Source organism: Nelumbo lutea, chromosome 8 (genome assembly GCF_056320005.1).
Source record: "Nelumbo lutea isolate HS-2025 chromosome 8, American lotus-T2T, whole genome shotgun sequence".
Taxonomy (NCBI): domain Eukaryota; kingdom Viridiplantae; phylum Streptophyta; class Magnoliopsida; order Proteales; family Nelumbonaceae; genus Nelumbo; species Nelumbo lutea.
The window spans coordinates 17,651,775-17,676,246 of NC_142691.1; the positions used below are offsets into that span (position 1 = coordinate 17,651,775).

General features: G+C 40.0%; 1 protein-coding gene across 3 annotated transcripts in view; it reads left to right on the forward strand.

Annotated features, from left to right (window-relative positions):
* LOC148843082 (uncharacterized) overlaps nt 1-24,472 on the forward strand; it is a 39,262-nt gene that overhangs the window by 13,623 nt on the left and 1,167 nt on the right. For all 3 annotated transcript variants that reach the window (XM_088957953.1, XM_088957955.1, XM_088957954.1), the window contains 3 exons: nt 15,531-15,602; nt 22,612-22,755; nt 23,609-23,680. In XM_088957953.1, coding sequence (XP_088814079.1) covers nt 15,531-15,602; nt 22,612-22,755; nt 23,609-23,680 — 288 coding nt within the window. The remainder of the gene's footprint in view (nt 1-15,530; nt 15,603-22,611; nt 22,756-23,608; nt 23,681-24,472) is intronic.

The window sequence follows — 24,472 nt, forward strand, 5'->3', positions numbered from 1 at the left end:
TACTACGGGCTATTGCACATTTCTTGGAGGAAATCTTGTGACGTGGAAGAGTAAAAAGCAGATGGTTGTGGCCAGAAGTAGTGCTGAAGCTGAGTATAGGGCCATGGCACATACTACCTGTGAGTTAGTGTGGTTGAGGAATCTTCTACAAGAAATTGGGTTTCACATGGATAAACCTATGAGACTGTATTGTGACAACCAAGCTGCACTCCATATCTCATCCAATCCTGTATTTCATGAGAGAACAAAGCACATAGAGGTTGATTGCCACTTTGTGAGGGAGAAGGTCCTTGCTGGAGAGATAAACACAGAACATGTGGGCTCGAATGATCAATGGGCAGATTTGTTTACAAAAGCTCTAAACTCAGGGAAAGTGAATCATCTATGTAACAAGCTGGGATTATATGACATATATTCTCCAGCTTGAGGGGGAGTGTTAGAGTGAGCCGAATAAGGGTAATTTAGTAATCTTATGTCAGTTAAGTACTTTGCTTATGTGGCTGTTTTATTAGAGTACTCTGCCCCACACTTAAGTGAGGGCAGTTTAGTCTTTGTAAGTGTAATTAGAACCTAATAAACACAAGGGGGTCGACTGAATGGAAATGAAATCTGTTCGACTAAACCCTCCTGTTCTCTCTTTCTCTTGTCTTCTTCCTCATTTTCTTCTTCCTTCTTCACTGGTTCGGACTACTGTAGCTGCTCCAAAACACAACATATTTGAGAGATTTTGAGAATAGAAACCCTGATGAAGGTGGGGCACAATCCCAGGTTCCATTACAACATCAGGTAGAGACTTTACCAGAAAGCTAGCTAGTACCTTCATAGAGGAGTGACTGGATTCATTTATTGTTTGGTGTTACTTTTTAGTATATTTTGAGAGCCTACTTCTTATCATTTCTGTAATGATTTGCAGCATATTGTGTTTCAACCATTAGATGTGTATAGGCTGTATACTTTGTACATGAGCCTACTTGGGATTCCTATTCCTTTTTGGACAACTAATGTAATACGAATTTCACACTTGTAAAAAATAGTAGTAGTCATATAAATCAATAATAAAATGAAAGAAATGTAAAACAAACTAGTGTTTCAAAAGGCATGCCTAGGTGCAGAGGCATAACTCACCTGGTTTAATTTTCACTTTGAATAGGTATTATATATCATGCTTATGTATTTTAATTCAAGTCAATAGGATTTTTAAAGCATTTAATTTCTTCTAAAATTCGACTTTGAGTTTATTATTTTTTTTCAAAAATTTGCACCTTGCTTTGAAAAGGTGTGTGTTACCTTGAACCTCAGGTAGTAGAAGGCCCTTGCACTTTTCTTGTATGTTGTACGTTTAAAACACTGAAACAAATGTTATGAGGGAGAGAACTTACTGGCATCCATACCAATAAACACTTCTTCTAAGCATTTTATTAAGAATTAGAAGTTTTCTAGACTTCACATCTAGATTAAAGACACAGGAGACCAATGGTAGTCTGGATCTGTACTGGATTTTGGATTCATTGTCTTGGAACCTTGGTGGTGTTTGGTTCCCATCCCCTTCTCCGAGGTAGCAGTCTCTTCATCGTATGAGACTATAAATTTTTCTAACCCACCTTCAGTCATTAATGAAGTTTTCTATCATGTTTGAAAAAAATGAAGGGGAAGAGGGGGAAAGGGGTATAAGGTGGAGAGCTTGCCTCGTGCTCTTGAAATTCTTTCAGATGGAGCCTGGTATAAGGTTTGGCTGGCAACAGAAGTTGAGGTGTCTCTTTAGGGGAGACGACTAGAGGTAGGGGATGATGACGTGGCAGCGGGATGGAGCACATGTGGCACCCAAGGAGTAGGGAAGCAACCTATTGCGCGCGAAAGAGTAATTAGAGAAAATGAACAGTCGCTGGGTTTTTCCACCTCTCGAAGCCTTCCTTTAAAAGCAATTAATTCAAAATTTTTTGAATTAAATTCAAGAGTTTTAGGTGGCCCTTCCTATGCTAACGTGGCCAGAAGAGATTGTAACTCGACGCGTCTTAACAAGGCCACCACTTCTGAACCGGGTGTAAGATTGGCCGAGCCATCTTTTGGTCCACTCACCACTTGTAGCGGGCTTAAGCTCTATTCGACTGTAGACGGAAACGTCCGTCTATCTTCTTCCAAAAAAGAGGAGCCCAATTTGTTTGCTTCTCAGGGCTATTAGAAACCGCAAACAGGCGGAGGAAGGCGCCCCCTAAGCTGGAATCTTCGTCCGGACTGTGGCGAGCAAGCTTCCAGTGTAGAAGATCGCCCAAACCCACACTACAGTAGGGGTAAAATAGAAGAGAGAGAGGAGGAATATAGAGGTTGGATAAGTTGCAGCATGGAGAGTGATGAAGAGGGGATTTCAGATGACTGTGCAAGTTTGGATGGCTCCACACAAGAAGATTCCCAGGCAGGACAGATCAGAGATGAGTTAAACTTAGAGCATCTCTTTCTTGAAAATCCGATGGGTGTACAGAAGAAAGATTTGGAGACTCCGGTAAACTTGAACAGGGTAGACCAAAGCTCAATTTTGGACAAGCCTCTACCAAGGTTCGACCCCTTGTAAGTAGCCATTAAGGTGGTAGGTCATGCTTACCCGGATCTAAACAAGAGTACACCACAGAGAGGTGGACAACCGGGTAGAGGAAAAGGTATTTGTGTAAACCAGTTGACGAGGAATAGTTCCCTCCAACCCAAGGAGATTGAAAGCTCCAATTGTTCTTTACAGGGTTTGAAAACCAACCACCCTCCTCTGCCCCTTTGCTACAACCCTCAGTTGGAACCAGGTAACTCTGACAACTTTGTCAATTCAGTTTGTGCTACTGATGAGTGTTCTGTGTCCATTGTTCAAGATTCCTTTTCCAACCAAGAGTCAAAGACCCATGGACAGGAAGCCGCAATGAGATTACAAGGGGAGGAGGGGGAGACAATAGTAGGATTACAGGGCAGGGATAAAAGGATATGGGGTATCATTGAGAGGATAATGGGTGAAGTGAAGAGGAATGATTTGCAAAGGGAGGGTACAAATGGGACAGAAAGAGTGCCTAGTGGAGAGAAAGAGAAAAGGAATGAGGAGAGGGGTAGACGTGGAGAGCTTGGAAAGCTAGATAAAAAGGAGAATTGTAGGGAACATTCAGTGGCAGAATTTGTGGGAAAGGTGGGGTGTAAACTGAAGAACCCAAATGATTTAAAAGCATTTCTACGAAAAAAGGAGGATAGAAAGTTCAAGAAAAGAAAATTGAGTGAGGTTGAGAGATTAAAAAGAGATATTGAGGAGGATAAGAAGTTTGGGGCCAGAGGGGATAGAACGAAAGGGCCCAAGTAGATTTTGGTGGTGATAGGGTAGATTCTTGCAAAATTGTGATGAGAATCGTAAGTTGGAATGTGAGGGGGCTAGGTAGTTGTAGAAAGAGAGCAACAATCAAAGAGGTGTTTAAGAAGTTCAATCCAGATGTGGTATTGCTTCAGGAATCCAAAAGAATGGATTTTGACTGTAGGTGGGCGAGAAGTGTCTGGAGAGCTAAGGGGATTAAGTGGGCGGCTGCTTTGTTGTGGGGGTCCTCAGTTGGTATTGTGACTTTGTGGAAAGAAGATGTGCTTATAGGACTGGAGGAGTTGATAGGGGATCATTCTGTTTCTTTGAAGTTTAGGCAGGTGGAAGATGGTTTCGAATGGGTTCTAACAAATGTTTATGTGCCCAATGACTATAGGCAGAGAAAGAAACTGTGGGAAGAGTTGAGTGATATTAGGGGTCTTTGGGAAGGACCATGGTGTCTGGGAGGGGATTTTAATGTAGTGAGACTCACAAAGGAAACCAACAACCCTACACAGAGAGTCCAATCAAGCCCAATTTGCTCTAAGCTGGAGAGGTTTCTCTTTTCTATAGATTGGGAGGCACATTGGAGTAACTTAACATTTAGGGTGCTCCCAAGGCTTACCTTAGACCACTAGCCTATAGTAATGTGCAAGGAGGATTTGAGAGGTGATGGTCCTGCCCCGTTTAGTTTTGAAAACATGTGGTTGACCCACCCGGGCTTCATTGAGAAAATCAAGGAATGGTGGAAGTACTATATCTGCTAGTACAATGGGAAGGAATGAGGTTCCATAAAAAGCTTCAGTTCTTAAAATCCCAAATAAAGGAGTGGAACAGGTTGGAGTTTGGGAGAGTTGAGGAAAGGAAACAGGTGTTGGTAGAGCAAATAGAAGAGCTGGATATGAAGGAAGAGGGGTCTTTTTGGTGAAGAAGATAGAGAAAGGAGATGGAGTGTAAGGAAGCAATTGGAGGGTCTTTTGATTATGGAGGAAATAAGCTGGAGGTAGAAATCTAGGTGCAAGTGGTTGAAGGAGGGGGGTAGAAACATTGGGTTCTTTCACTCAGTGGCAAACGGTAGAAGAAGGAAGAATTTCATTTCAAAGTTGGAAGTCGAAGGAACAATTATTTCCCACCTGGTAGAAATAGCAGAAACCTTTGTTGGCCATTTCAAATCTATTTTCAAAAGACCTTTAAATGAAAGGATCTAGTTGGAGGGTTTAGATTGGCCGACTCTAAGTCCAGAAAACAGAGTGGTTAGAAAGGAAATTTGATTTGGAGGAGATAAAGGAAGCAATCTTTTCAATGGATAGAACAAAAGCTCCAGGTCCGGATGGGTTCACAATGGCTTTTTATCAAGATCGTTGGGGTATTGTGGAGGAAGATATTGGGTCAGTGTTTGAGGAGTTCTATAGAAGGGGAATAATCAACCCAGGCTTGAACTCCATTTTCATTGCTTTGGTTCCTAAGAAGAAAGAGGCTTCACAACCAAGGGACTTCAGACCTATTAGTTTGGTGAACAGTTTGTACAAAATAATCGCAAAAGTGTTGTCTCTAAGGTTGAAGGAGGTTCTTCCTTCTATAATTGCACTGTGCTTTTGTGATGGGAAGACAAATTACTGATCAAATCTTGATTGCAAATGAGAGTCTGGAGAGTTTTAGGAAATCCAAGAAGAAAGGAGTGGTGTGTAAACTGGACTTGGAGAAGGCTTATGACTTGGTTGATTGGTTCTTGTTAGAGGTGTTGAAAAGTTTTGGCTTTGGAGACAGTTGGTGTAATTGGATTTGAGGTTGTATTAGAAGTTGCACTACTCAATCTTGGTGAATGGAACTGTGGTGGATTTCTTCCCTGCCTTGAGAGGAATAAGACAAGGTGATCCACTATCCCCTTTCCTATTCACTTCGATTGCTGATGTACTTGGGAGATTGATTCAGAGAGTGGATTCAAGGAATTTAATAAAAGGATGGAGAGTAGGAAGGGAGGAGATACCTCTTACTCATCTACAGTTCGCATACGACACTATCCTTTTCTGTGAAGGTGGGGACATTGAGTGGATTCGGAACCTAAAGTTGGCAATACAACTCTTTGAGCAGGTATCCAATCTTAAGGTGAATTTGGGTAAAAGTAGTTTGGCGGGTGTGAATCTGGAGGAGAGGGAGCTTAGAGAGTATGCAGATGCCTTAGGGTGTGCAACCTCGGATTGGCCGATGGCTTACTTAGGCCTCCCCCTGGGGGATAACCCTAAGAAGGTAAGCTTTTGGAACCCGGTGGTGGAGAGATTTGGGAAAAGGCTTGCCTCTTGGAGGAAAAATTATCTTTTCTTGGGGGGGAGAATGACTTTGATTAGATCAACCCTAGCTAATCTTCCAGTGTACTTCCTATCTGTGTTTAAGATCCCCACAAAGGTCTCTAACACTTTGGAAAAGCTTATGAGGGATTTCTTGTTGGAGCCTGGGGAGGAGAAGCGGGACCATGGGGTGAGTTGGGAGGTGGTAACTAGAGGTAAAAAGATAGGAGGTCTTGGGATTGGGAATCTTAGGAAGAGGAGCATGGCATTGTTGGGGAAATGGCTATGGAGGTTTCCGTTGGAAAGAGACAAGTTGTGGACAAAGATCGTGGCTGGTGTACATGGGTTGGAAGACAATGGTTGGGAACCTGGAATCTTGGCAAGGATTACAGCCGCTTCTCCTTGGTCAGCCATACACAAACTGCTTCCAATATTCTCCCCTTGTATCAGGTATGGTCTTAACTCCGGTAATAAAATAAAATTTTGGGAACAACTTTGGGTCGGGGGCTCACCTCTAATGGACCAATTCCCCTCTTTGTATGCTCTTTCTGATTTGAAAAATGAACCCATTTCTTCCTTTTTAACCCCCTCAGACTCTCCTTTAAGGTTTGGGTGGAACCTAGGGCTGAGAAGGGCAATTAGGGACACAGACTTGGACCACATTTTGTCTTTGTTAGCCATCCTTGAAAATGTCTTCTTGGATCCCATTAAGGAGGACACCAGATTTTGGGTTCCCTCCTCTTCAGGTGTTTTCTCTTGTGCCTCATTTTTCGAGACTTTAACTCAGCCTTCTGATCCCATTGGATTGTCTTTCCCGGTTAAAGAAATTTGGAATAGGCCCATTCCTCCTCGGGTTGGTAGTTTTTGTTGGGAAACTTTTTTTTTGGATGAATAATAATAATTTTATTGATTCAGAAGCAAATTAAAGTGAGTTCATACATCATCCCAATGAGAGGCGCGAGTTGCAACTCCTCTTTGAAACTTACAAGTAAACTAGGAAAGAAAAACAAGAATCACAACTAAGCCCAAAATTATTCTTCCCTATTTACCCCTTGCTTAGCTAACACATCTGACAAGGTATTTGCTGATCTCCCCACCCATTGTACAGTGACCAACATATTCCTTGTCAACCAACTAAATTTCTTCATTTCATTCTTGTATCGCCACATAGCTTCTTCAGAATTTTTCAACCAACCCCCCACCACTTTGAAATCCCCCTCGATTATTAGGTGTTGTACCCCCAGCTGGTTTGCGAATTGGACCCTTGTACATCAGCTAAAAGTTCTACCCTGATGGATTTCCCAAATCCCAAGGGAGCTGAGTAGAGCAACAAAATCTCTCCCTTCTCATTTCTCAAAGCACCCCCCACTCCGGATAATCCTGGATTACCCATGCTGCTTCCATCAAAGTTCAACTTTATTGAGCCTTCAGGTGGAGACCAGCTTGTAATTGATTTGTCCTTTAGAGATGAACACCTTGCTACTGCTAACCAATTTCTCCAAATGCCATTAAAGGAGAATTGATGAAAGATTTCCAAGGTCTTCAGCCAATGTATTGCTGTTTAACACACAGTCTTTCAAATCTTGGCTATTCCTTTCCTTATCTTGAAAATTTCTAAGATTCATTTCTTCCCAAAGAGTCCAAGTCAAGGCAGCACGAGCACTTCTCCACATAATTCTCCCTATTTTTTTAGGCCAATAAAAGGTAGAATGGTTGAAGAGCATGTGAACTCCTGCTGGTAGACTCTAACTACCCCCAAACAACGAAAGTAGCCAAGCCCAAAGGTCTGTAGAAAAGGGACAAGATACTAATAGATGGTAACAATCCTCACCGTGAGCTCTACAGAGGATACACCAATTAGGAGAAATACAGAGAAAAGGTCTTCTCTTTTGTAGGTTGTCTAAAGTGTTTACTTTCCCATGGAAAACTTCCCAACAAAAAGCTATAATTTTTTGGGGAACTGGCCTACACCAAATTTCTTTTGACGGAAAGGGTTGGTGAGTAGAAAGTTGAGAGATGGACTTGAAGAAAGAAGCACAAGTGAAGGTTCCATTGGGTCTAGGAGTTCAAACTCTCTTATCTGGCTTGGAGGAATCCAAACAAACCTGATTAAGACAACCAAGCAAAATAGAAAGAGACTCAATTTCAGCATCCCTAAGTCCTCTACGTAACCCAAAATCCCAAGTAGGATCTAAGGGTGTTCCCAAAGGTGAGACAAATTTTGAGACCACCTCTTTTTTTGTACAAAGGAATAGAAAAAAGCAAAGGGAGCAAATCCTTTAACGGTGAGTCTCCTACCCAAATATCCTCCCAAAAAAGGATAGAGTTGCCAAAACAAACTTCATACCTGATAAAATTGAGGAATTGAGGAATTGAGGAAGGGTGTTGTGAATAGCCTTCCAAGGTGCTGCTAGGTTAGCTTGCCTCGATACACCAGCATCCCATCCATTCTCTGACCTCCCATGAATGCTTCCCACCACTTCATGCCACAATCTCTCTTTCCAAAGGCCATCTCCACAACCATTTCCCTAACAGAGCTTGATTCTTTCTAGTTACCCTCCCAATTCCCAAACCCCCATCTTCTTTACTTCTGCACACAATTTCCCAATTAACCAAGTGATCCTTTTTTTTCTTGTCCCGGCTCCCATAAGAAGTCCCTCATCAACTTCTCCAGTTTCCTAGCTTCCCTAACTGGTATCCTAAAGACAGACAAATAATAGGTAGGTAAGTTAGCCAAGGTAGCTCTTATTAGGGTAATTCTCCCTCCTAAAGAGATATAGCTCCTCTTCCATGAGACTAATCTCTTCTCAAACTTTTCTAACACCGGGGTCCAAAATCTACTCTCCCTAGGATTTGCCCCTAAAGGAAGCCCTAAATATGACATAGGCCAAGCAGAGGTGGAACACTCAAAACACTCCGCAATAGCCTGGACCTCCCCTACCTCCAAATTTATACTTGCTATACAACTCTTCTCTAGATTTATTCTCAAATTAGAGACACTTTCAAATCCTTTTATTAGCTCCTTTAGGTTTGCTACCTTTTCACTAAGACCTCCTTCACAAAAAATCATTAGGTCATCTGCAAACTGAAGGTGGGTGACGGGGACTTGGTGTGTCCCTATTCTCCAACCCCTAATGGCATCTTCGGTGTCAGCCTTAGTATTGATCCTACTAATCACATCATCTACTAAGGTAAAAAGGAAAGGTGAAAGTGGATCCCCTTGCCTGACACCCCTGCAAGATGGAAAAAAGTCCCTCACCATACAATTTACCAGAATAGAGTAGTGACAGTAGGCCTGTAATCTTTTGGGTGGTTGGCATCATTCTTCTTAGGTATCAAGGCCAAAAAGGTGGCATTAATTCCATTGCTTATAGTGTGATTGTCTGCAAATTCCTTAAAGACTTCAACTAAATGCTCTTTCAACACCTCCCAACAGTCTTGATAAAAACCCATTGTAAAGCCATCTGGACCTGGAGCCTTGGATCTATCCATTAGAAAGACAACTTTCTCGAAATCCCTTTCCAGCCACCTTGCCACTCCATCAATTCTTGGCCAATCCACCCTTTCCATGATTGTTCTTTCACTCAAAGGCCTTGTATAAATCGATTTGAAGTGGTCCACAAATTTTCTGGCTATGTCATCCTGGTTGGTAATCACCTCCTCTCCTATCTCTAGCTTGGTCACAAAATTCTTTTTTCATCTCCCATTTGCCAAATCATGGAAGAATCTAGTGTTCCCATCGCCTTCCTTAATCCACTTGTGTCTAGATTTTTGTGTCCAACTGATTTCTTCCCTCAATAACACTTCTTCCAAATCCTTTTTTAATTGCCTCCTTAACACTATCCACCTCGGTCAGCCCACGTGAGATTCCTTTACATCCAAATTCTCTATTCGAGAGATTAGGCCCAATTTTTGCTCCTCAATTCTGCCAAACTGATCTCTATTCCACTATTTTATTTTGGCTCTCAACCTTTTTAATTTCTTATGGAACTTGATCCCCTTCCATCTTACCCCCCTCTCCTCCTCACCCCACCACTCCTTCACTTTTTTCGCAAAATCTGGATGGGTAAGCCACATATTTTTGAATCTAAAAGGTTTGGGTCCTATAGGAAAAGACTCAGTTCCTATTTGGATAGGACAGTGATCGGAGGTGACCCTGGGTAACACTCTAGCAACCAAGTTTTCCAAACTATTCTCCCAGGCAAGGTTAAATAAGAATCTATCCAATTTTGCGCACAAAGGGGTTTCCTGAAGGTTGGACCAAGTGTAATTGGCTTGCAACAGAGGTATTTCCTTCAGTTCACAATCTTCAATAAAACCATTAAATTTCCTCATGCTTGTAGAGATTACCTGTTGGGGATTACTGGTTTCATCAGAGAATCTAATGACGTTAAAATCCCCGCCCAGGCACCAAGGACCATCCCATAGCCCCTTGATTGCATATAGTTCCTCCCACATCTCATTCCTCTCTCTATAGGAATTAGGGCCATAAACATTGGTTAAGACCCATACACACCCATTTTCTACATTCTTGCACTTAATGGAAACTAAGAATCTCCCTATCAATTCTTCCACTACTTCCACCACATCCTCCCTCCATAGTGTTACAATCCCCCCCAAGGCTCCCCAAGAAGGAGACGAGCTCCAACCTAAACCTCTAGACCTCCAAAAACTCCTCACCCATCTCCCATCTCCCATCTAATTCCATCAGTTTGGATTCTTGTAACAACACAATATCAGATTTTTTTCCTTGGGAGTAGGTCTTTGATTGCCCTTCTCTTCCTTGCACTCCCTAACCCTCTTACATTCCAGCTAATAATTTTCATTGAGACAAAATAGCAAAGGACCCAATAAGAGGCCATATTCTCCTCATTTTAGGCCCTTCCTTCTATCCCCTCTACCACTGAATTCTAAATCCCCCTCAATGTCTGAAATTACCCTTTCCACTTCAGATTTTTTTTCTTATTTGGTCCTCTTTCTCCCCCCCCCCTTCCCAATACTGCAATCATCCTTTTTCTTTTCTCCATCCTTTCCAGCCAATGTTTGAGAAAGAATTTTACCCTGCTCACACTTGTTTTGGCTACAACATCTTTCTATGAGTCCATTTTTATTTTGTTCCTCCATCATTGTACAGATCAACTCCCAAATTCTATCCGCCTCCCCCTTACTACCTCCTTCCAACACCCTCTCTCCTCCTTCCACTATCACCCTCTCTCTTGCATCAGAACCTCCTGGATGGGAAGCTGGGATATTTGTTACAGGCATAGCAAACAAGTCAGTACCTAAAACAGAATTGACACCTATAACTGATAGAATGGGGGTAGGATTAGAATCATTGGAAATGACTTGCTGACAGGCGGCAAATGGTTTTAAGGCCTTTCCCCTTTTAGGACAAGGTTGTGAAGTAGACATGGTGAAAGAATCACTTCCTGACGACCTACCCACTTGGAAAACCTTTCTCTGTGTTTCCGACACTGGAAAACCCACATCCATTCCTCACGGCCGATTCTTGTCCCTCTCCACTAACATCCTGTAATTCATTAGACTCAGGGTCAGCTCCCTCGACGAAGGGAGGAGGTGTTTTCACAGCTTTAGAACCATTTTCTTCACCATTTCTAGTCTTCCCGCCACTTGCCTCTCTAGTCTCTTCCTCTAAAAACAACTGCTCTGTATGCAAACTTTCTATTTCAAGAAAATCATTGTTGCTTTTCGAAGACAGACTTCCTAGACTTAGTGTTTCATCTCTATCAGAATCGTCATTGCTGTTTTGTTCACTCAACCAATCTTCAAGTCCTGTTCTGTTCTCATCACTAGGCTTCAGGTATCTCGGGTTGCGCCTATCTGGTGAGAGACGGTTCGCCAGGTTGGATGGGACCCACCGTAGAGAGCCTCGAGACTACGAGTCTTGAGATTTTTTTGCACCTGATCTGTTCAATCGAGAGGAGGGGTTCGAGGTTGAAGAAGATAGACACTTTATCTCGTCTATTAGCTCATCCCTCCTCCCAGTCACATGCTTACTTATCGTGTCCCTCGGCCCATCTATCATGTAATGGGCCTTGGGCTCAAGACTTTAGGAGCCCAACTTTAAGGCCTTTACTTGAGATGCCTTTTCTGGCCCACCATAAAAGGGATCCACTCGATTGGGCCCTTCTTTTCATCCCACGTGACCACTTAAAGAGTCACGCCCCCCTGTTTTAATGGTCGAACCAGCAACCTTCCCTGTCTGAGGTTGCTGGTTCAGCCCTCTCCCTTTCAACACTAGAATATTTTTGTTTGTTTCCCTTGACACCACCTTTGCAAAGGATCTGCCATTTGTCATAACCTTTCGTTGCTTTCTCCAGGTTTGACCTTCCAACTACCCCCAAAGCTTTTTGGCTTCCCAGAATTTGTTGGCCTTTCTTAGTGAAACATCCCTTCCCATTTGAATTACCCAATCTCGCAAGTCCACGTAGTGTTTCTTCTTCCTCCTTCTCCCCTCCTACCATACGAGCCTCCTTCCACAACCCTGCTTCAATGGAGGAAGCTAACCAAACAGAGACAAAGCTCCCTTTGTTCGTACCTCTACCTTTCGTGGAATTTCATCTGGCTTCACACCACTTAGCATGATTGCTACTGAGTAGAGATCACCCTAGAAAGCACCTTTCAAGATTCCTCCACACAACACAGCTATAGACTATGCTATTTCTTGTTTCCATAGATCGAATGGCAAGCCTATTACACGCACCACCACACCATCTTTGACAAAAAAATCATTGGAGTTGGGTGTTGGATTCCATTTGAAGGCTGTGAATGATCCGAACTCAGCTTGAACATTGATAGCTGATATTTCCAAATCATTCTCTATTGGATCTAGGATGGCTTTACAGTTATCGAAGGGGTTACTATGAAAACACTCTTCAACTTCAACCTGGTTGCCAGTAAGTCAGCAACCCTCCTCCAATCATTAACCTTTTCCTTGGCTTGTATCACAAACTTACTATCCCACTCCTCTCTCTCTAGACCTCCCACCATTCTGCAATGGCCTTTTGTTTTTGCCATGACCAATGGCCCTTGTTCTACCCTACTGTTGCTGAGATATGCTTTCTCCTCCCTTATGGAGGCTTTTTTCTCATTTGCTACTCTTTGAGCTAAGGACTCTTTGAGCAGCCAGTCAACTTCTCCCCAACCTTGGTTCTGTTTTCCTGCTGGTAGACACACCAGTTGCCTTTGTCCCTTACCAAAAAATTCAGCCAAAGCTATGAAGAACCCCTTTCTATTCCTCTTACATTCAACAACATATCTTCTCCCTTCTAGTGTACTAAAATCCTGCTAGTTTATCTGCTTACCTTTTGAATAGGCTCCAGCTATGAACTCTCTTAGCCACTCGATCACTTCTAATCCTTCCAGCAATATTGTACCCTTTTTCACTTCCCTTACCTTCAGGCTTACCTTCCCCTTGATTCTCATCTCTTCGAACTGGAGATTTTTTACTTCTATCTTCAAGGATCTCCTCCACTGACCTGCCTGCACGAACTCCATCTCCTCCACTAAAAATCTTCCCACTATCATCTTCTCATTCGTTGCCCTCTACATGCAGTCATTATATGCAAGGAAAGTTGAAGTTGAGGACTATGTGCTTTTCTGTCTAGCTAGAGTTGAATTGAGGAATGAGAAGATCACTTTTCGATTGGAAAAAAAATTTTGAAGAGAAAAAAAAAGGTAGTGTTTTCAATGAATAGATCTAAAGCCCCTAGGCCAAACAGATTCACTATGGCCTTCTGTTTTTGTTGGGAAACTTTCCTGGAAAGAATTAACACAAATGACCTACTTCAGAAGAAGAGACCCAACTATTGTTTACTTCCTAATAGATGTACTCTCTGTAAAGCTGATGGGGAAACTGGTTACCACCTTATGGTCACTTGTTCGGTTGTTAAATCAGTTTGGGAGTTAGTCTTTTCCCTTTTTGGGTGTGTTTGGATTCCCCCTGGGGGTGTCCAAAGCTTGTTCTCTCCATCTTTTTTCATATGGCTGAAGAAGAGAGGGAAGACTATGTGGAGAAGCATTAGGGCTGCATTGTGTTGGTCTCTATGGGAAGAAAGAAACTCACGAATATTTTCAGATAAGGAAAGAACCATTGGAAAATTATTAGATCTAATCCTGTTAAGGGTGTCACATTGGTTGAAAACTATGGAATTGTTCTCTGATTATTCTGTGGCTGATGTGGTGAGAAATTGGAAGGAGATAGCTTCCTCTGCCCTCTGTAAGAGGACCTGTAGTCCTTTGGGTCCCCTCCTCCTTGGGTTCATAAAATTGAATTTTGATGGTAGCTATATAAGGAACCCAGGGCCTTCTAGGATTGGGGGAGTATTCAGGAATGAGGCGGGGGCTATTATTGCTATATTCTCAGGCCCAATTGGGGAAGGAGACTCTCTTAGGGCTGAGATCTTCACAGCCCTAGAAGGTATCCAAAGAGCAAGGGAGTTGAACATCAGATGTTTGGTTCTTGAAGGTGACTCGGAGGTGGTGATTAGGTGGCTAAAGGGGGGAAGCAGTGGATTATGGAGTTATAACAATGAGAAGAATAAATTTAACTGGCTGAGTAGGGATGTTGTGGTTCATTACAACTAGGTGAAAAGAACTGCTAATTCTTTTGCTGATGGGTTAGCAAAGCAAGGGGTGGATAGGGTTTCGACTTTTGGGGATAATTTTTGAAATTTCCTTGTATTCTTTGGTGGGGAGTCAAGTCTTTTTACCTCCCCTTTGTACCTAAGCTTCACATAGTTTCATATGTTTAATAAAGTTTCTTGTTATTGATAAAAAAAAAGGGGGGTGGGGAAGGGGTAGTTGCCTAGTAGCGTAGGCTCTTGAGGGGTTATGCTGTGTGGGGTGTTGTGGGGTCTCTCTCCTCATCAGTTCTCAAGGATCGAGCAGTTGGACTGAGTCTTTTTGTCTATTTTGGGATGGTAGTTTCTCCCGGTGGTTTTGTTTCTTTGTGGAGTTCTTATCCTTTTTTGTTGGGGTATTTGTTATATGCCTATTGGCATATTGCTTATCAAGTTAATGAAATCTAGGAGATCTTACCATGATTGATAGTTTAGCTACAGTGGATTCCTAAGGAGCTGAACTCTGCAGCTGATAGTCTTGCTCAATCCAGCACCGCTATAGATTTTCATAAATTGGCAGCTTATTGCTTGTCTAGTTCTTTGTAAAAAATGAGCTTATGAGCTATCTGTCCATGGGTCTTGTGCAACATTTTAGATTATACATCCTTCCAGAGACTTTCTCCTTTTCACATGGTGCAATAAATACTATTATCTTGTCCTTTTTTGCCAAAGAAAATCATATTAATAACTTTGTTTGTGCCAGGTTGACTAGATCAGTGATGCCTATTTTACTGGTGATAATGAAATTCCTTTGCTCATTGCTAATCATCTAAAAAGAGAAAATTCGCATTGCAGATATTTTTCTCTACTTTTTTTCCTGCTGACATTTATGTCTCATCTTCTTACCTAGTAGATCAGTGGTGCCTATTACTCTCAAGTGGTAAGAAATTTGGCTAGGGAGCTAAGATTGTCATTCAAGTGGATTGATAGATTGGCTAACAGCTAGGCAAGGAGTGAGCAGAAATCAGTTGTATTGAGGGGTTATATTACAAGAAGATGGGATGATATAAATGTAATTGAAGGGGTCTATCAATAGGGATATTCTCATTGTACACACTTCATTTTTTCTTGACAAATTAATAGAACTGAACAGTTTCCACCAAAAAGAAAAAATCTTCTCAAGTGATTTATAATGGAGCACTTAATAATGTTCCTGTGTTTTCAAGTGAAGGAAAATTTTGTGACAATATACCATATGACCTTTCAAGTTAAAGAAAAAATTTATTCTAAGATGAAATATGTAAGTGATTCTGATGTTTACATGTTTATGTTTTGGCTTCTGAAGCCCAGGCCTTCTGCACTTGAGAATTCTGGAGTTGTCTGATACTGAAGTTGGGAGCCATGGGCTGCGCCATCTGTCTGGTTAGATAACATCTTTCCATATATAGGATATGAGTACCCCCTGCTTATAATGTCACTTTTAATTTATTGTGGTGTTAGTTTCGTGCTTTGGTATTCTGTGATGGCCTTTAGTTTTACTGATCAGAGAATTTGAATTTTTTACATTCAATATTAACATTGGGGAGGTGCTTGTAAAGCATTAATTGTTTGTGTAAATTTGAGTTTATGTGAGCTGCTTTTGGGCACAACATCATTTCTCTAGCCTTGGTTTTGATTCAACTATAACTTTATGTGGAGTTGTATCTTGCTACTTGTGTTTTTCTTCTCTTTCTGCTTGCTTATCTCACCGTATTTATGTTTCTCGTTAACTATCATTTAATGGGAACCTAGAGGTAGGTCCAATAGGTGACAAGTTGAGGAAATTTTGCCTGATGTTGCTTTATCCTGTTCATATAGGGCCACCAATTACAGAAGCTAAGTGATGGCCGAAATGTTCACTACTAGGTCCACATCATGATTCCAGCAAACTCACTACTCACTTCTTTTAGGTCCATACTCATAACTTTGATGAAGCTCCAGATTCTACTTTTAGGAAGCTCTATTTCTGTAGAAGTCTTAGATCAGTAAATCGTAGATTAGAATTCTTCAGTTATAGTTGGAAACTTTTGAAGGGTATTTGGTTCATAGAAACAACATATAAATAATGCAATATTCTTCCAACTATTTAAGCAGTGTAGTATAACATCTATCTTTTATTTTTTCTTTGATAACTAGTGTTAACATGTATCAAAGCATTCTCGAGCTCATTATAGATCTCAAATCATTGTATCAACTATCAAATTACTTTCAACCTATTTTGGGTCTCAAATAGCTTTGGTTGAATGATCCATTGATGTTCTGCCATCATATCCAAGAGACTAGATTGTTAGCATGGCAGATGAGCATCTGATTTGGTTGGACCTAGGGGTGATCATTCTTGTCTGGGCCTAGCTTGCAAATTTCCAGGCCTAGGCCTGGCTTGACTTGCAATATAATATAATTTTACATAATATTTTCATATTATAATATATTATATTATGTATTATATATAATATTATCTGTATTATATCTTTATTATATATTGTATATGTGATGTACTAATATATATGCATGTATATTTCATTTTATTTTTATAAAACTGTTTTTGATGAATAACTCGTAACTTTCATTAAGATAAGCTCTCTTAACTCCCCCACCAAAAGACAAAACAAACAAAGAAAACAAGATTACAAATGAGCCCAAAACATAGAGTCCCTAGTCACCCCTTGTTTGGATAACCCATCAGAAAAGGAGTTAGCACTTCTTTTTGAAGGGATAGGAAATCCATCATATGGACGCCCAAAGATTGTGGAATAAGGGGGGCGAATTTTAAAATTTTTTCTCTCCCTGCAACTGGGAATCAAATTCCCTATTTAGAAAATCATATTTTCAAGGATCATTCTTGAACCATAAATTGAACTAGATCTGAACCAAAAGGAATAGGGAGAGATAATACCTGATACAGAGAAATAATATCTCTCAATGGAGGTGTTCACGCCCAAGGTAGGATCCAAAATCTGCTCCCACTGAAGATGGCACAGTGCAGGGTGGAGCAGAATCAGCAGTGTTCTTCCAAAAGAACTTGATCCTTCTCAAGAATCACCCGGACGGCTTGTGAATACAACTCCCACCAATCTTTTAGACTGCCGCCCCCTCTTCCTTTTATAGACTTAAAGGGATCAGCTCCCAATTCCATTAGGAGTTGCTAACCCAAATCATATCTGGATTAGAAGTCCCTTTAAGATATGGGATAATCCTTATCTTATCTATAGATTAGATAAGCCATCTTCTAATCTGATTAGGAAGTTTCCAGATCTAAATCTCATTTAAATCTTGGACTCTCTGAGTGGATAGGGTGTGGGCCCAATCCTATCAGCTGATCTTATCTCAGAATTCGCCCCTTAAGTGACTAATCAAATTAGCCCAGTTTGAAATGGGCTTAAGGCCCATTTAGGGTTATGTATTCATTTAGCCTTCCAAACTGCTGCCCAGTTGGGCTTCCTTGTATGGCGTGGGACCCAAACATTGATTTACACATCAGCCACCTGGGTTCAGCCCAGCCTTTGTTACAAGGCCTGGACGAATACACTGATATAGACAGTGCACCCCCTGAAACCCATCAGATGGGCTCTATGGGCCCAACACTTACCCTAAGTGGTCCCTGGGCCAAGCCACCTTGTAACACCCAGGGACTGTGGGCAGATGCAAGATTAGCCCATCAGGTATTATCCTCAATGGTCTTACACTTAACCTCTCAGCCCATAATGATCATACACTGCCCAACAAGAGAGGACCTCTCCCTCGGCTGCAAGGAACAGTGTTGCACTCTCTCTAGCATGGATCCCGAGAATTAAAACTTTTTGCAAATCATTTTAAAATCATAATATATATACTTTTATATCTCATATAAAATATATTTTGCAAAACAAATCTCAACAATTGAAATCGGTTGCCGGCAGTCTTGGTTTCCATCAGTGAGAGTGCATCCCCGATCATTACCTTTGTCCGACAAAGGGGCTGATCCTGTCACTATGATCACCCACTCAGATGAATTCTCAGACTATCCCAAGATACCCAGGTTTTGACCCCCGCTAAGGATCTCACTGATTGGTACATCAAAGACAGCCCAATCCGACACCTAGTGCAGTATCATAATCGAGTCTAGGGGTTGGCTGTAACTTTCCAGTTTTGCCCATCAATCTCCAAGGTCCAGGGCAATACCGGAAATCTGGTCCAGTTCAAAGATTCAATTAATACCACACTGTATGTGCCTAGGGTCTCACTCCGGTAGCTGAGACAAGCCACCCCAACCGATTTGGTGGCACCACAGTGTCAGCCTTGTCAGGATAGGTCTCCTCAGACCCACCCACTGGCTGTGAACATTCTAAACTAACACGAGTCTCATTAAGTGTCCAGTTTAAGGGTATTACACAGAAACATACTAAGGGAACATGAATCAAATATGCACTTTTATTCATTTACAATAAACTCATAAAGTACATCATTTTGATTGAAGCTAAGGGCATACAAAACTATATAACACTTTTTACCCAATTCAATTTTATTTCAATATCCTTAGTCAGCCACTTAAATTTCCTCTTCTCATTACTATAGTTCCAGAGACCAGCAGAGTCTTCATTCAGCCAGCCCACCACTAGTTTATAATCTCCCTCTATGACCAGTTTAGTGATGTTCAGCTCTTTAAAACCCTTTGAACTCCTTCCAAAACAGATGAAATCTCAGCCTGGAGAGAATAACCCACTCCAATTGGTCCAGAAAAAAGAGCAGTTACCATACCCTCCTCATTTCTTAGAACACCCCTAATACCTGAGAGACCTGGATTTCCAATGCTATTTCCATCAAAGTTTAATTTGAAGAAACTACTAGAAGGAGGAGTCCAAGTAGGTAGAGGAATGTGGAGCTGAGCTTGCAATTTCCTTCTAATTTCTAATCAAATCAGCCGCTGTAAAGTCTTTAAACAACTCTAGAGACTTGAGCCAATGCAACACTCTAAAATGGACCACCTCCAGAACATCTTGTAGACTTCTTCCTCTATCTGAAAAAACTCTCTAGTTCCTTTCTTCCCAGATAGTCCAACACACAGCAGCCCTGACACATCTCCACATGACTCTTCCTCTTTTCTGTGGCCAACTAAATAAAATATAAAACTTCTAACATATAAATACTCATTAGTTGACGCATGCCAACTCATGTGCCAACACGAGTTAACTTAACTATGAGAATTGTCCTCCTAGGCAAGGCCTTCATTCCCATTTCTAAGCAATGGTGGACTTGGGACAACACTCAATGGTAACACTCACCATTGACTGTTGTTTCAAGTCCCACATTGCTCAACAATGGGAATGAAGGCCTTCCCTTCATCTACAAAAGGATAGATAAGCCAAGCCAAATTAAGTCTAGGAATTAAATGAGGACCATGCCTTATTTTTTGTGCCACTGGCCCAAAGCCTAGCCTAGCTTGAGCTTGTGCAATATTTTTTTATGTATTATATGTGATGTAATTTAAAATTTTATAAATAATTAAAATTTTCATTAGATGACATGGGCCCAAATTTGGCCCAACTTGGCCCCATGGTTTTCTGGTGCCCATGTGAGGCTAGGTGATAGGGGGTGCCTTGTTGCCTTGCCTAGTCATCTAGGTGATGGGATTTTTTTGAATAAAAAGTGTGAATCCTAGGGTAATTCCCCAGGTTCCATATCAAGCAGCAACATCTTTGGCTATTGTTTATAATCTTCATAAAAAATGTATAAACATTATTTAAAACATAGAAAATCATCATATTTATGAAAAAATGGAAGAAAATAAATTTCAGAAAATAGAGGGGCTGAGCCTCCATTTTTTGTCCTAGGAAAAGAAGAAAAGAAAAGAAAGGAAGAAGAAAATCAATTTGTGTTGATTGGACAACATTTTGAGTTCTTCCATTCTTATTAGCTCAGGCTTTGAAGTTTTTGACGGTTCAAGATAATATACATCTTAATTGAACCCTAACAAATTAAAAAACAATAAAAGGAAACTAGTATTTTAAATCAAACTGAATAATTTAGTTTAATAATGTACATCTTATTATTATAATCTTAGAAAGTTAAGAATATAAAAGTATCTAAGAGCACCGTGTAAAATATATCTTGGCAATTAAGTGAGGTGATCCTCCATGGGCACCTTATCGCCTAGGTGTCACTCTACATGTTAACCTACCTTGGTATTACCTGATTGTCATAATTAGGTACTATACCATAGAGTTAGTCTCTATTTATGATAGTGGGTTGTTCTTGTATCATTTGGTATAGCAATAGTATACATGCCTTATCTAGGTTATTTGGTTTTTTATTTGATTGATGGTAGCATGTTTGTGTTTAACTGGATGGTCACAAGAAATTGTTGTGGCTGTGCTCTTATGAAAAGTAAATCACCTAGGCATGCACTCACTGGGTGATTTGATTTATACTTCGACTTTTAGCGTGTTTGGGTTTTTTTAGAGGCCACAAGAAAATGTTATGATTATGTGAACTCATTGTTCCACATGTTAGGCTAGCTTCGTATTTTTTTTATATTCCTAGTAGCTTCGTACTTTTTTTATATTCCTAGTTGATCTTTATTTTTGATCAACTAGCAAGGTAGTAGATCCTAGAGGTAGTCTCAATTTTTTCATATGATAGTAGGTAGTTTGTATATCACTTTGGGTAACAACAAGCATGCACTCACTAGGTAATTCTGTCTTTCATTTGATGGATAGAATGTCAATATTTTATCGGAGAGGTGCAAGAAAATGTTGTGACCGTGTGGACTAATAGAAACTAAATCATCTAGACATGCATTTGCAAGGTGATTTGGTTTTAAATTTGATTATTAGCATTTTAGTGACTTATTGGAGGGTCACAAGAAAGTGTTGTGACCACGTGAAGTCATTGAATTCAAACCACCTAAGCATGCACTCACTAAATGATTTGGTTTTTCTTTTGACTTAGTGTTTTACTGGAAGGTCAAAAAATGTATTCTGACCATGTGAACACATCACAACACATGGTAGTCTCTATATATTTTTATGTCATTTTGGGGTAGAAAAAAGGTATGCACTCATTGGGTTATATGATTTTTCATTTGATTGTTAGCATGCCTATTTTATTGTAGGGTTCCAAGAAAGTTTTGTGACTGTGTGAACTTATCAAAATCAAATTACCCAAGCATATACGCATTTCAGTGATTTGGATTTTCATTTGATTGATAGCATGCTTGTGTTTCATTGGACAGTCGAATCAAAGTGGTGTGGTTGTTTGAACTAATCATTCAACATGTTAAGCTATCCTGGTTATTTCTAAATTGTCATGGTCAGGTGGTAGACCCTAGAGGCAATCTCCATTTTCTCATATGTTAGCGGGTTGTCAGTGTGTCATTTGGGGTAGCAACAACAGGCACTCACTAGATAGTGGATAATTTGGTTTTTTGCTTCATTAATAGCATATTTGTGTTTTATTAGAGGGTTGCAAGTGTTGTGACCATGTGAATACATTGAACCAAATCACCCAGGTAAGTACTCACTGGGTGATTTATATTGGAGGGTCTAAAAGAAAGTGCTGTGGCCATGCCTACTCATTGCTCCACATGTTAAGCTATCTTTGCTTTTCTTGATTGTCGAAGAAAGGAAGTGAACCTTAGAGGCATACATTTCAATGTATCAAGGTTATGCTAGGTGATAGGGGGTGCCCTATCACCTAGTTGCCTAGGCAATGGCTTTTTGTTTTCTGAATAAAAACCATGAACCCTAGGACAATTCCCTAGGTTCCATAGCTAACACCGACCATCTTTCATTATTAATTGTTTACGATCTCTGAAAAAATGTATAAAATTCATTTAAAACATAAAAGATAAACGTATTCATGAAAAAAATGGAAGAAAGAAAAGAAATTTCAGAAAATAGAGGGGCTGAGCCTCTATTTTTGTCCTAGGAAAGGAAGGAAAAGAAAGGATGAAAGAGGATGAAGAAGAAGAAATATTCAATATGTGTTGGACAAAATTTTGAGTTCTTCCATGCTTATTATCTCAGGTTTTGAAGTCTTCCAAGGGTTCAAGACACTATACATGTTGGTTGAACCCTAACAAATAAGAAAAATAATAAAATGAAATTTGTATTTTAACTCAAATTGAATAATTTTTTTGAGAAAATGATAACTTTTATTGCAAAAGAAAGGGGAAGGATGTACAAAAGCTTAGCAAGGCTATCCTCACACTATTAAGCTCTTAGACCATGATATCACCCCTAGTTGGACACTTGGACCCCATGATCAGTGAATTCTGTGGTTGACAGTTTTGTTAGAGTAGACATATCTGGTTCTTATCTGAAGGTTGATTCTTATAATGATTAACCATGGGTTTGATTTGTTGTTTGGTTCACATCATATACTTAAAGCCTAATTGGTTGGTTCTCTCCTGTAGGTTTAGTTAACCTGGAAAGTATAAATTTGTCATTTACTGTGGTTACGGATAATGGTTTAAGAAAGCTATCCGGATTGACATCTCTCAAGTCACTTAATCTAGATGCTCGCCAAATTACAGATACTGGTCTGGCGGCTCTTACAAGTAAGCATGTTTATAACTTATCCAACTTGAAAATGTACTGTGCTTTTGCGTATATATATTGTTCTCTAATCTAGAGATACATGTGAAATAAGGAGCTGTAATCTTTTCTATTTTTTACTTGGCTCTTCAGAATTTATTTTCTTTTCTCGAGTTGTATGGTTATGTTGTTTGCTAGATGCATATTTCCTTGGTAGTTCAAGACTTCCAAATTGCGCAATAAAAATGTTGTAATGGAGTAGCAAAAAGTTCATAACCATTGTTCTTACATATTCCTACCATGGATTCTAGAGGCACAGAGCTCAGTCTTAGATTTGCGTGCTCAAGAATCTGACAATTGGCAGCTCCAGTTTTCAATGCAACTCACACGTAGGAAGTCTAATCAGAATAAGTTTGATACCTTGTGGAAAAGAAAGCACTCTCTGTGGTCACTTTTGTAATTGAAAATTTTGAACTGAGTTCAAGCCTCTCAGCCAACGAAAGCTCAAATGCTAATGGATAGTCTCAGTGGCTCATTCTATTTTCAAGTCATTGTTTTCCACTTGGATAGCACCTGGTATATGCTGCATATTTTTACCTAGATAGTGTAGTGATGTAATGGAATTCTTGAGTTTTTTTTTTTTTTGGGTCCATATTTTGTATATACTTTGAATTCTATTTTTAAGTCATTTTATCCACTTAGATAGCACTTGGTGCTATGGTGCATATTTTTACCTAGTGTGTAGTGATGTACTAGAATTCTTTTGAGAATTTTTGGTGTACATATTTTACATATATTCTATAAGTGTATGTGAATGAATACTTCAAATTTCACTGTTCATAAAAATTTCAAATTTCACTGCATTTGCTGTTGCAGATTTGACTGGGTTGACCCATCTGGATCTTTTTGGGGCTCGAATTACAGACTTTGGAACGAACTGTTTGCGCTGTAAGTTAGACTAACTATCTACTATTTCGTTTATTCGTGGATGTGAATGAATCCTTGCAATGCCTATCAAAAAGTTATAAGAGGGAAAGAAGGAAATTATTACATGTTTTCATGCATGTGATTGGAATCCCCAGATTTTGTACTTCCTAGTATACAAATGTTTCATAAGAAAACTATACTGTTCTGGTTTTTGCTTAAGGTCATACCCGTCTGCATGCACAAAAATAAATGGCATTAACATTACTAGTCTAATAGTCTTCAGAATTGTTAGCAGGCTTTTGGTTGGGAAAATATTATGAGAGCACAAGTAGTGCCTGCATTTTCAGGCTTTCTTGATACATGCTAATAGTTGACAGAAGCAGGGCCATATGCTGATTTTCTTATCATTTACATGTTTATCTTATTCACTTGAATATTTACTTCTCATCATCTTTCATATGGGTTAGTATTGAACAAACTGTTAAGGTGAGAATTTTTATTATTTATTTACTGAGAGAGTCAATCTTGGGATGCGTATGAAGCCCCTTTTCTATTATATATTGAGAGTAATAAACTTCACATATACCCATGGTTAGAAAGCAACATATAAAATAAAAATACTTTCTTCAGTACAAAATTACAAATATAATAAAATAAGTTCCAATGGAGAAATTATACTCAATTTCTATGTACCTTTAATTCTGATTCAATGGTTGAGGCATTCCTTATATTATGGCTAACGAGGCTGAGGTGCACTGGGAAGTTTCACTGGTTGATATAGCCGAGTCATCTAACATCAAGAATCAATTCAAT